Below are 13,416 nucleotides of genomic sequence, written 5' to 3'. Positions count from 1 at the left end.
AGAGATTTGCAGCTGACTGCCTGGGTGACTCACTCCTTGGATTAGGAGATGAGGTAATGCTTTTGAGATACAGGGTGATGTCATTCCTTTACCTGAGCTGCATGCCGATGCTAGTTGCTAATACTTTCAAGGAAAGTCCCTTTGCTGCTTCTGATCTACTAGAGAATGAGCTGCATAATTTGGATAGGAGTTGATGTTTTTATTAATGTCCTTCCAAAGCCTCTGGCTGAACTGCTCTTTTGAAAACCAGATGTCGCCACAAGTGGCCGCAAATGGCCACAAATGGCTTTTGTTACGTGTGTGTATGGGCACCTGCAAGTGGCACATTTGCATACCTGCCCCTTTCTTCAAATAAAGCTATTTTAGTAAAAGAAGACCTTTGCGGTAATCAGGTGCAGTCCCTGGTCAGCGCTGTGTAATGTAATCCCTTTTACAGATAGAGTAATCTTAAAAGAAGGTGATTTTTTTCCCCTCTTCTGTTTCTGTAGTGAAATACCACGTTTGTAATAGTAACCCAAATGTCTGGCTTGCACTTACTCATGGTCAGTTTAACCCCATCTGCTCCTGCCCTGGCTTTGTCCTTCACTGCCACAGCTCTTCCTGCTGCCTGTGCTCCCTTTCCTGATGTGTTCACCCATAGCAGTTGTGTCTTTTCTCAGCCTTTCCTTCCCAATGTCACGCAGGACGTGCTGCTCCCACAGATGCCCTCAAGGCTGGGAGCACGGGCAGGTGATCACAGAGCTGACCACACGGCGTCATCTGTTCTCCACAGCCTATGGGAACCGAGGCTGTGATGGATGAGTGACCCACTGCCAGGGAAGTTCTGAAGGCGTGACTTGGTTTGATCCATATCTTGGGAGTATCACAAGTGTGTGTTGCTGAGTGATCTTGATGCGTGCTGGGGATTTGGGTGTGTGTTGTTTGCTAGTGGAAAATTTCATACTGAGGACCCTGGAGCAAGAGCTTTGGGACAAGGGAAACGCTTAAGGTGGCATGTGTCACACTGTCCCCAGAGCTCACGTTGCCCACCAAGAGCCTTCCTTGCTCAGCAGCAATTGCTGGGCAGTTTACACTGCTGCCTCCTCTCTTCACAAACTGATGGGGTGGTCTGCAGCCCTTGGAGCAGGATATCTCATTTTGCTGGAGGTGAGCATGAGCCTCCAAGCTGCTGGCAGGTATATTGATCATGTGCAGGGAGAAACCTTACAGAGGATTTATTAATGCAAGGTGACAGCTGCACAGGCTAAGCGTTGTCACCAGAATTATTACGCATTTTTGAAAGAATATATTACAAAAACATTTTGTGATATTACTCTTCTGTGATGCGTGTTTTAACAAGGTACTCCACCATGGTTGCAGATGCAACTTTGGCACTGGCATCTTTTCTTTTTAAAAAGGTGTTTTCCAAAATCTGCGTGCCTTTGTTCCTCAGGATCACAAGGCAGCTCCTGGATAATAATGCTTATGTAAACCTTATTTGTTTGCTTTTTTTCCCCCCCGCTGATCAGGTGATTTTTACAAATGACCCCTCCCTGCCCCAGGAATGTTACCTTTTTTGTTGATTTATTTCTGTGTATATAGAGAGCTTCATGTGTTTATTTTTCCTCCCAGATGGTAGGCCTTAATGCAACATTTATTGTGTATCACACGTATCTCATTCAATGTCTCTTCCAGGATATTTGGCCTTTTTTACCGTAAGGTAAATATCTGGGAGGGAAAGAACACACCTCATTTTGCTTTGTAAAGAGCTTCACAACTACTCTCAGGGATTTGTTTTTATCTTCTCTTCAGTCACACATTGTGCTCCTGAGAGGAGTTTATATTTTAATTGTCAGTCATCATGAGGCTTTTCAAAGCCAGAAAGTATGGGTGTTGAATCCTTTGGGGATCTTAAAAGTCACCAGCATTGTCGGGTAGCTCACCTGAATTTTCTCTGTGAATGAAGTGTGTCTAACAACGTAAGGGGAGAGAGATATTAGTCATGACATGCACACGTTTACAACATCTGCCATTCCCTGCCTGTTTAGGTGAATCCCAACTTTGCTTAATGCCATTTGCTCATCTGTGACCCAGTTAGAGGAATAAAAAGTCTCATGTTAGAGAGAATTTGAATCATGTAGATGTGGTTTCAGATCCTCACAGTGGTTCCAGAAATAATAACCAGAAACTTTCTGCATCTTTTGTATCACTTCGTAATACACGTGTGTGCCTCAGAGTCTGAGCAGGAATATTTTGTTTGAAATGACAAATATATGTGTACTAGAAGTAGCCTTTAAATCCTAATGCTTAAAGTATCTGAATTTAATGTAATAATGTTGTAGGATACTGCCCAGCTGGACAGAGGTTCTGGAAAAGCATTGAAATGTTCCATGTTAATCCATATCCTCAATAGCTAAGATTATGTGGATAACAGTTTCTCACTGCTCTTGATGGGCACAGCCACTGTGGCTCCACAGTATTAGTTACGGTCCGTCATGCTGATAATGAGTTTCTTAATAAGTCCCTTAGTACTCACTGACAATGACTCATACTTCCGAACTAGGATCTCCTTGAAAATCTCACTGTAATGGATGAAACGTTGTATCCCTGTGAAGATTTTTTAATTTTTTTTTTTTTAACTTGTATGTTTAGGAAAAAGCCAGGCAGGTTTTAAAGGAACAGTGTGCTTAAACATAAATTCTGAGTGGTCGGATTTAACTGTCTGGAAAGGCAAAGGGGAAATGTGAGCTCTGATTTCAGTGATAATTGCTCTCCCTGCCTAACAGAACGTTAGATATTCTGGAGTAGTCATTAATTGTAAAAACAGCCTCGGTTTTTCTTTTAAAATACCACTGTCTTGAAACTATCACAAATAATTGCAAAACTTTGCACTTTCACCAGTGATTGTCTCTTGGAGAATGCTTCTACCCACATCATATTTTCTGCAGTTTAGATGAACACTGACCTGTCAACTGGTTGAGCTTTAAAATGTTTTGAAGAAGTGTCACACACTGAACTGTTTTTCAAATAAGAATAGTGAAATATGGATTTGATTTGAAGGCCTGAAAGTTTTCTGTCTTCAGTGTGACTTTGAAAAATAAGACTCTGGGATACGAAACCATAAAATAGGACACTGGAATATAATGAACTGGACTTGCTTCTACAGCATTTCTGTTTCCATTTGTGGTCTGTGTATTTTGATAAAATTGTGGTTAAATCATAGCTAACCTTCAGTTCAATTATTTTAGGTATTTGGAAATAAGATGATAATCCCCTCCTTGGATGGGGACCTCTTCCAGTGGGATCGGGATCGAGAGAGCATGGAAGCAGTTCCTTTCACTGTAGAATCTCTTTTGGAGTCATCCTACAAATTTGGCGAGGATGTGGTCCTGGTTGGGGGAAAGTCTTTGACGACCTATGGGCTGAGCTCTTACTCAGGGAAGGTAAGAACCTGAAAAGTTGTCTTGTGCGTGTGTGTTTTGAGCACTGTCTTGCAAACTCTTGTAACTCTTGAGATTTAAACTGTGGTACAGCTCAAGTGTATAACTGCAGGGCAAAAAGGGCAGAGCCTGAGCTTCTTGGGCAACAGCTGCAGTGGGCTGGAGTAGGTGGCATGGCTGAGCCCCTCACTGCCATCTCCTCCTGCCTGGGAGCTCCTGCTGCATCCCCTGTGCTGACTCTAAGCCTTGTCTCACCCTTTGCTCGGCTGATCCGACTTGCAAACGCAGCAGAGCACTGCCCAGTTTTTATTGGATTAGTTTTTTGCTGGGTGAGCTGTAGGAAGGAGTCGGGGAGTGCCAGAGCCAGGACAAGGGAAGGGACAGGGGGTTTGTGACCAGAGGCGAGGATAAGAGGATGACCCCTTTCTGCCAGGCTGGAAGAGGAGTTCAGCTTTATCACCTGGCTCTACTTGAAGTAGACTTTGCTGTCCAGCTTACTGCATATCATTTAAGGCTTTAGGTGACACTTTTTTCATAACTAATTTCAGATTTTCCCAAAGTAATGAGAAGAGAAAAACATTCAACATATTCAAAAGTTTAAGACTTGTAGTGGTTGTCAGTGTGTTTACTATCTCTCAGAAGAAGCTCTTTTTACATTGTAGAGTCATATGTAAAAGTTAAAAACTAGTTGCTATCTGACTAGTACAGAAGGTGTTTTTCTTCTGAAACTCGCTGGTTCAAAATTGTGTGTCCTGAAAGAGCACAGGTGGAAAAAAGGCTAGAAAAAGTCCAGGAATTAATTGCATTATTCAGGGTCCTAGAACTGACATACCCATCCCCTTCTTTAATGTCAGATGTCGTTAAAGTGCTCATAGATGCTTTGTGTAGTGAAGAACAGACGTTTGGTAAATCGGAAACATTGTTGCATTTTGAAACAAGTAAAAAAATAGATTCAGTTAAAAAAATTTAAACTTCGCAGTGTTTGTTTTAAGCAAAATCAGGGTGGGGTTTTTTTTTTCATTTTCACCATACATTTTAATGTAGAACACTTCTATGGTGTGGTGTAGAGTCATCACTAGTGCTAAAGAGCATAGACCCAAAACAAGAGTTCATGCATTCCTTTTGATTTCCTCACCGGGCTCTGTGCACCAACAGACTGCTTCTCCCCCAGTGCTCAGGAAGTGGAGGTTTTAATTTCTGTTTTTGTTCCTTCTTTACACTCACAGTAACAGTGGTGTCTCATAGGAGAAATAGTGCCTGACTCTTCCTTCTTAAGAGTTCAGGCAGTCTCTTGTCTTTGGCAGTTTGGTGTCAATCCAAACTTCCTAAGTGTGTTCAACTCCCTTTTCAAAATACAGTTGCTCATATAATGCAAATTCTGTTTGAGATTTGGACTGTTGCAAAGTCTGTGTGACTGTGAGAGTTCAATAAGGTTTTCTTTCTCCTAAATAGCTGGCAAGGCAAAGGGGGAAGGCTCTGTGGTATTTTATATAAATCAGTAGTACTTCATTTGAAGCTGATAGAGTTATGCTGAGACAAATATGACATGAAAGCAGAATTATGCTGTGGGTCTTGTAGGAATCCTCTTTTGATGTCCATAAAAATAGTGGGAAAAGAGAAAGCTAAGATTTCTTTCTGTTAGAAGTAGAAATACATGCAAAATATACTCAAATGGTAGTCAAAATACCACAAGCTGTAAACTTTCTAGGATCCTTCGAATATCCTAGTTCTGAAAAGCCCTTATCTCTTAAACCAGGCTTTCCAACATCCCCCAAGTCGAGCATCTAAAGTCACTGTGCTCGAAATTGCCCGGCAGCCAAAAATGTGTTGTGAGGATTGTTAGCTTTGAGTGTCGCTGTTGGTTACGCTTGTTTTGAAGTTGCACAGGGGAGTTTCCTGCCTTGTCCCTCAGGTGAAGTACATCTGCTCGGCTGTGGGGTGTCGCCGGTGGGACGACGATGAGACGGAGCAGGAGGAGACGCTCCTGTTACACCGAACCCAGAAAACAGTCCGTGCTGTTGGACCCCGCAGCGGCAATGAAAAGTGAGTTCAGAGACAGTCCCACAGACACAGTTCTTGATACGTAATGTTTTAAGGATTTGACCTTCTGTTTGCTCTCATCAGTTTAGGAATTGCACAGGGAGTTTAGATTGTTAACCAAAGGAATGCGCCGGGCTGTTGGCAAGGATCGAACCCTTTTGCTCTTCAGTGCTTTTGAAAATGTCTTGGGCTTCAGTTTTAGGGTTAAACAGAAAAGATATGAGTCAAATGACAATTACTTCCCTTGTCCTTGCATATCTCAGTTTATCACTGTTCTACTGCACAAGGCAAATGTCACTAACGTTAGTTCTAACTGTTGCTTTTTGTACAAAAAGGGGCAGTTTAAAAATCTTCTTACAACCTACTGATTCATGGTTAAGTTCTTCACCTGCTCATGGTAACTATCTCTGGTGGGTTTTTTATACTAGATGTCTTTAGCTTTCATTTTAAGTTGATATTTTAAATCATTCTTAGGTCTGTGTTATTCATTTCATAATGTAGGTGGTCTGTTTTTTACAAGTTGTAGAAACTGGTTCAGTCTGTGGTTTTCCTAATGCGGTCACATTTAAGTTTTAATACGTTAAGATTTTTATAAAGATGCAGACATATATTCTGCTAAAAAAGCCCACCAAACCCCATTTGATAAAATACAGATTTAGAAGGCTGGTTACTGTATGTAGATACAGTAACTCCCCAGCAATTTAGCGGATAGTTCATCATTCCCTGTTCCCCTGCTCCCTCTTCTGTTTGCAGCAGGATGTGACAGGTTGTGCGTCTGTAGTGTATCAGGGATCACCTAATGGGAACTCCAATAGATTAGAGTTCAGATCAGATGTCTGAGAAGATAAATCTGGAGTTCTGTTATTCTTGGAGACTAAAATTAGCAGGGAGAAGTGTGTCAAAAACCATAGTATTGCATCTTAGGCACCAGAATTCTCCTGTCTTTATGGTTAGAAACAGAGGTGCCTTTCCTGGTGACATGGAATGAATGGGATAGATCTGGGGTTTTAATTCAGAGAAAGAAACATGTATGTAAAATATGCCAAATGTTTACCATAAGGGTGTAAATTATTTAAGGAGACAGTTAGGCTCCTGGTGGTTGCGAGACTGATAAGAAATTCTGGATATCCAAACATACTGTTGAAGAATATTTACCCCTTCGTGCAGTTCAAGACACAAACTTGGCATCCTTTCCCATCTGTATCTTTGTTGGTTTACAAGAATTGAAGAGCTTTTTGCTATGCAGTAAAACTGTGTTCTTTATACAGTTCATTATGTAGTTGTCTTTTTTGAGTGTTAACCGATGGGACACGAGTGGTCCTGGTTTCATGAAGTATCTGCCAAGGGATCTGTGTCAGGTAGTATGTTGGATTAAAACAAACAAAAAAAGCGTTGTCCCTTCCTCGGTTTGAAAAATCTTACATTTCCAATCAAATCCACTCAATTAGTGAAGAGAAATATGTCTTGTGTAGGATGCTGCTTCATAAAGGCTTTGTACTTGTTGCTTCCATCAGCTCCACAATGTTTTCCTACTAAGCAGACCCAGCTGTACTATTTGATGATTTTAATTGCCCTCTCCTTATACTAAGCCTTCAATGGCATTGGCCCTACTTCACCAGCTGTTTTCTCAGCTCACTCATCATGTTAGGCAAGATTTCTCAGTTTGTTTGGTTTATGCTTTGGATTAGCACTTCCCTCCTGGTACAGTTCTGTTCATCTGACAGTCTGAGAGTCTACTGTGAAAATATGGGCCAAATATAGATAATTCAGTTTAGGAATCTTCTGGACAGAGGATTTGGGACTTCCTTGGAATATACAAGTTGCTTCTACAAAGTTTTTCTCTTTTTCTTTAAGGTGGAATTTCAGCGTTGGTCACTTTGAGCTGCGCTATGTCCCAGATATTGAAAGCAGAGCAGGATACATTGAGAGCAATTTTAAATCAACTATGAACAAAGAAGAAACAAAAATCATTTCGGATGTGGAGGAGCAGGAAGCTATGATGAAAGACACAGTGATAAAGGTCTCAGTGGCTGACTGGAAAGTGATGGCTTTTAACAAACGAGGAGGACATCTGGAATGGGAATACCAGGTAGGGGAAAAGACAGACTATTAAATATCACAGAAGTAGAAGTTTTGAAGATGTCTTTCATCTTGAGTTTCAGGCACTGTCTTTGTAAAAGAGCACACATCTGCTTGTAATTTTTTAACTAAAGTTCTGACTTTGAGCTGCTGCATCTGTTACAAAAATTAAAACAAGAAATTTAGGCACATTGTTTAGCATTATTCTTATGTAATAGCTCGTTAATACAACATTAATTTTCCAATTACCTCTCTCCTTCAGTTTTGCACTCCAATTGCTTCTGCATGGCTGCTTAAGGATGGCAAAGTAATTCCAATCAGTCTGTTTGATGACACAAGTTACACTGCAAATAATGAGGTACTGGAAGATGAAGAAGATCTTGTGGAAGCTGCCAGAGGGGCCACAGAATCCAGTGTCTATTTGGGTGAGACACCAATTGCAGCATTATCTGTAGTAAATGTTATTCATTTCCCTGTTGAGGTTGTAGTAGAGATCTTTTTGTACTGGTAGATTTCAAAACTTTCCTGTTAGTGGTTAGAATAACAGATAAAGAATAACACTAAGAAAAAGCCAGATAGTTCCAGCCTCCCTGGTAGTGGCTGTTGAGGAATAATCTCTACAGCATTAACAAGGGTAGGAAGTTTGAGAGGGGTTTTAAAAGCCCAAGCTGCTTTATAGCTCTTAAAAATTTCTGGCATTTTCCTGTAGCACCAGCTCTCCAGCAGTGAAAATGAGGTGTCCTGACCTTGATTTTCTAGAACAGGGGAAACATATTACTTGAATTCATCTAGCCTAGCAATCAGAGTCAGTATCTCTGGTTCTCAGAATATAAAGAAATATTTTCAGAAATGGTTTTAACCACATTTTACTGGGCAATTTTATTATGAGGGCGAAGAGAACTAAATCTAAAGACTAATATGCTCTCTGATTTATTACTTAGGTATGTTCAGGGGCCAGTTGTATCTTCAGTCATCAGTCAGACTTTCTGAGAAATTCCCAACCAACCCAAAGGCTCTGGAATCCAAGAACGATAATGCAATTATTTCTCTTCCCAAAATCAAGTGGAAACCTTTAATCCGTAAGTAGCAATTCAGAGTTTCATTTATTGTCTTAGCCCGGAAAAAAAACAGGACATCTTTCTGATTTCCAGTATGTTCCAAACTAGTCTGATATTTCCAGCTGTAAAGCAGTTCAGGAACTATTTCTGTGCTTTATTAAGTGTTTATTTTTTTCTAATTAAATGTTTAATGTCTGCTTTCTTTTACTATGGATTTGACAGGGTCTTTTTTAACAACGAAGTGTTGGGTCTTCTAAATTGAATTTTTCAACAAAAAGAGAAAGAAACTTTTCACAGTGATGTGAATATGAGTGAATTGACTTGTCCAAAACTACTCTTTTAGCAAGGGGGAAGGTGTTAAATAACTGTAACCTTAAAATGTCCTTATTAATGTTTCCTTGCATGAAATTTGCTTCTCGTGGTCTGGTCCAAGAGGGATTTTCTAAGATTATGCAGTTGGAGTTCTCATTAAATTAATATGAGAACAGAATTTTTAGAACAGTTCAGCTCAGAAAACTGTGTCTTTTCTTCTTAGATTCTCCTTCCAGGACTCCAGTGTTGGTGGGCTCCGATGAGTTTGATAAGTGCCTCAGCAATGACAAGTATTCTCATGAGGAGTACAGTAATGGAGCACTGTCAGTTCTGCAGTATCCTTATGGTAGGTGAAGTTCCAAATTTTAAGTGTTTCAAATAGCCAGGTTTACCCATTTATTGTCTGTGAAATTTGACAAATGACCAGTTGATTTTTTTTTAACATTTAATGAACTAGGAAATCATTGTCCAAATTAGGATTTCCAGGTTGGGGTGTAGGTACAGCGAGTGCCACGCAGAGCACTTCAGAGTGCCTGGAATTGCTACTGCAGAGCTGTTCTGTGTGCTGCCATTGCCACTGATAGTTGGTCCGAGTGGAGAAAGCTGGAGAATTATGTTATTTAGAATTTGCTAACAGTGCTACCACCACAGCCTGGTGGTGGAAAGTTTTCCATATGAAAGATATTCTGGCTTAAAGCTATCGGTGGTCAGGCCTCCTGAAGAGGCGAACTTTGATGGGTGACCTAGTTGCTGTCCACCACCTTGATTTACTGAATTTGCTCGTGTGCCATTTAAAATCACGGGGCGTGCAAACAAAAATACCCTATGTCTGTGTAGGAAACCTTATTAATGAGAAGCCAAAGCTGTTTTTTAGTTACCTGCAAGTAAATCTTGTCTCTGTGTGTCTTTCGTACACAGATAATGGTTATTACTTACCCTACTACAAGAGAGAGAGAAACAAACGTAGCAACCAGATCACTGTTCGATTTTTTGATGATACGAATTACAAGAACATTCGCAAAAAAGATCCTGTTCTCCTGCTCCACTGGTGGAAGGAAATTGTTGGCACCATCATATTTTGCATCGTGGCCACAACTTTTATCGTACGCAAACTTTTCCATCCCCATCCGTACAGCAGAGTAAGTGGGTTTTTTCCCTGAATTCTAAGAGGTTATTATTTTAGCTGCTGCTTTCAGTTTTGAGTCTGCAGTGAGTAATATTAATAAGTTAATAACTAATGAGATTAAAAAAATCAAAAGCCTAAGTTTACTGTTTAATCTGTCTGTGAAGGCTGCCAGCTGCCACAATTTGCTTAATGGCTTCAGCAGGTAGATTAGACTGCTTCAGCATCTTGGGAGATACTTATTTAATGCTGTATCTGGGGTACAAACTAGTTTCAGGTACTTAAGAAGTTGATTTTGTTTGTTTGTTTGTTTTGTTCTTGTTTTGGAAACCGTGGTTAGCTGCGGAAGGAATCTGAAACACAGTGTCAGACTGATTGCAAATATGAGCCCACTTGTGGAGATGTTAAAGACAACAGCTGGAGTGATGTCAAGAACTCTGGATACGTGTCAAGGTGAGCTCTGTCCAACACAACATGAACAGGGTGTTGTCACTGTCACAACTAATGCTGTCTTGAGATAGAGGAGTAGGTGTTCACTTGTTCTTACCTAAGTACTCCTAGTCCTCTGACTTTGTAGGATGATCAGCAACCGACACAAAGAACTCTGTGACCCCATTACTGACAGGACACTGCAGTTATGATGAGTCTAAGCAATTCCAGAGAGTCAACAGATTACATGTCATCAGGAAGGTTGCTGTCATATTTCTTGCTGATATGCAAGATGGGAGATTGATTGATTCTTGAAGGTCTTTATCAGTGTTTACTCCCTCTGTTTCTGTGTTTATGGTTTAAGGCAGAGAAAGGCAATTGCAGGTGGAAACAGGTGACGTTTTATATACTCTGCACAATAAGCAGTCTATACTTGAAAGAAAACCTTTGTTGCTGTTACAAAGGAGTTGGTTAAGATAGAATGCTTCATAGGGGCATGTCAGGATGCTTACTCTGGAGCAAATGTGACCATTTCCTGTACATTTGCATGGAAAGCAAGAACTGGAGTATTTAAAGCGAGCTAAAATAAGAAAAGTTTAAGGACAGTGATGTTTTAGAAAGGATATTTAGAAGGACTAGTTGCAGAAATAGTTATTTGGGGTAGGGCTAAAGGCAAGTCATGATTCAGAAAATACTTAGCTGTCACCACCTGGTTTGCTGTAGAAACTTAGGTTACATCCTTGTGGTCCATGATCCAGTAAGTGTGCAACCTGATATTCTGAAAAACCTCTTCAGGTGGTCTAGTGCATGCAGAATGGATCCTGCTGGGTTGGGATGGACACTGAATAAGGGCACAATCAGCAACTGCCCAGTTCATAAATAGAGAACCATCTGACAGCTTCAGTGGGTGAGCAGGGAAAAACAAAAAATGCTTCAAGTCATTCACCATGTTTTGCCCTTACAGAACTACTTCAGTCGAAGTCATAAATTACTTTATTTTTCTATCTATACTAATGCATTTTTCTCCTCTACCTCCCTCTATTCTTCTGTCCCCTCCTCACACTCTGCTGCTCACAGATATCTGACAGATTTTGAACCAATTCAGTGTCTGGGTCGTGGAGGTTTTGGAGTGGTTTTTGAAGCCAGAAATAAAGTGGATGACTGCAACTATGCTATCAAAAGGATCCGTTTGCCCAACAGGTAATGAATGGGTTTGTTGAGACACAGAAGTAATGAATGAATGGTGGAATCCTGTCCTACCCTGAACCATCTGCTCCTGAGCTGAATTCCCAGATATTTCATTGGCATGAATGACACACTTTTTAATGGGGGGGCTGACTTAGTTTTGGCATCAAGAATTTGGCATATGTAATCCCAGCAGAGGGGTGACCTGCCTGGCTAAAATACTTGGATAGCAGGACCCTTGTGACGATGCTGCAGCTCCATGGGAACTCCTGTGATTTCCTTGATGAACAGAGCCTTTGCTAACAGGACCAGTTATTGTAGCACACTGTTAATTTGCTTCTCTCCTTCCTCTCCTTACCTTTCCTACTCCACCTTCCCTTTCTTTTCTCTCTCCCTCACCAGCTTTTCTGCCTCCATTTGTCCATTTTTTTCATTTCTGGTCCCACAACCCCTACCTTTTCTCTCAGTCATAGGTGGTCAAGCCATGCTGCTGAATTACCCTACCCAGAGCTTGCAGCACTTCCTTTTAGTGGGAGATGGGAGACACTGCTTCTGGAAATCTCAAGTTAGAACAGCAAGAGGGAGGGGGTAAAGCTATGAAATCTAGAATTACTATTTTTTTTGAATGTGTTAAATAATTGTGACTATTTAAGATAAAAGGTTTTGTTCAGAAATTTCAGGTAGCCTGAATTCTTAGTTTCCAAGCATATTCAAACCCATTAAATAAAACCGTCAGACTTCATTTGATTCAGCTAGACTTATGAAGAGAGATAAATTACTTCAGTGAGACAGAAGGCTACCTGCTTTCCTGTCCACAGGACAGAGATAGTCCTTATGCAGTCTCCTTACATTATTCCAATTAAAAACAAATCCTAAGGTATTGCTGTCCATCTTTTGTGTCAGTGTCTTCTATATCCCTGTAGAATATTACTGTCTAGTGATTTTTTTTTTACCTTTTCTTCTCAGTTTTGCTGCCTGTGATTATGTGAAAAGGGATGACTAAATATTTAGCCACTGTGAGCACATACTGCTCCTCCACACTCTAACCTAAAGGAGTTACTCTGGGGAATTTAAAACATACTTTTCTTTTGATGTGAAAAGCAATACTACTGGCCTGGTTTGTGCTGGGGCAGCTTTTATTAAATCCTTTGCAGAAATTTATGTGCTGTGCTGTTGCTTTTTGTGACCATGTCTCTCATTGTTGCCCTCATCCCAAATCGCAGGGAGCTGGCTCGGGAAAAGGTGATGAGGGAAGTCAAGGCATTGGCTAAACTCGAACATCCAGGGATTGTCCGGTATTTCAACGCGTGGCTGGAAGCTCCACCTGAGAGATGGCAGGAAAAGATGGATGAACAGTGGTTAAAAGATGAAAGGTAACTCATAGGGGTTTCTCTCTAACACTTAAATTTGAGATTGTGCATCAGCAGAACTGGAGAAGTGGTAGAGGATCCAGGAGAATTGAGAGACTGTGTAGGAAAGAGTTATTAACTTGGCCTGTTAGTTGAACAAGGTACAAATATATTACCCTTCTGCATAGAGTCTCTCTATTTTTTGATCCTCTGTTGTGTCAGGGTCCTTCTTTCAGCTTAGGAAACATCATGTAGTTCTTAATTTAACTTGTGTAATTGAATCTTTGGGTGACTGGATTTCTGTTACTTTCCTCCTCTTTGCTATCTTGGTTTAGATGGATCTGATTCAGTACTCCAAGGCTTCAGTGAATTTATTTTAGCAGAAATATGCGAGGGATAATCAGAGTGACGATTTGTGAAGC

General features: G+C 40.7%; 1 protein-coding gene across 1 annotated transcript in view; it reads left to right on the top strand.

The window, feature by feature from the left end:
* Positions 1 to 13,416, top strand: part of EIF2AK3 (eukaryotic translation initiation factor 2 alpha kinase 3) — a 43,231-nt gene that overhangs the window by 18,699 nt on the left and 11,116 nt on the right. Inside the window, exons 3-12 of the mRNA XM_051798163.1 lie at positions 3,228 to 3,422; positions 5,332 to 5,462; positions 7,314 to 7,548; positions 7,801 to 7,963; positions 8,480 to 8,617; positions 9,132 to 9,254; positions 9,827 to 10,047; positions 10,372 to 10,484; positions 11,538 to 11,660; positions 12,869 to 13,018. Of these exons, the coding sequence (XP_051654123.1) occupies positions 3,243 to 3,422; positions 5,332 to 5,462; positions 7,314 to 7,548; positions 7,801 to 7,963; positions 8,480 to 8,617; positions 9,132 to 9,254; positions 9,827 to 10,047; positions 10,372 to 10,484; positions 11,538 to 11,660; positions 12,869 to 13,018 (1,577 nt within the window). The 5' untranslated portion in view covers positions 3,228 to 3,242. The remainder of the gene's footprint in view (positions 1 to 3,227; positions 3,423 to 5,331; positions 5,463 to 7,313; positions 7,549 to 7,800; positions 7,964 to 8,479; positions 8,618 to 9,131; positions 9,255 to 9,826; positions 10,048 to 10,371; positions 10,485 to 11,537; positions 11,661 to 12,868; positions 13,019 to 13,416) is intronic.

Source organism: Manacus candei, unplaced genomic scaffold, assembly GCF_025592945.1.
Source record: "Manacus candei isolate 608988 ecotype Guabito, Panama unplaced genomic scaffold, ASM2559294v1 h1tg000048l, whole genome shotgun sequence".
NCBI classification, from domain to species: domain Eukaryota; kingdom Metazoa; phylum Chordata; class Aves; order Passeriformes; family Pipridae; genus Manacus; species Manacus candei.
The sequence above is the reverse complement of the archived record's forward strand: the minus strand, read 5'-3'. Positions and strand labels throughout refer to the sequence as shown.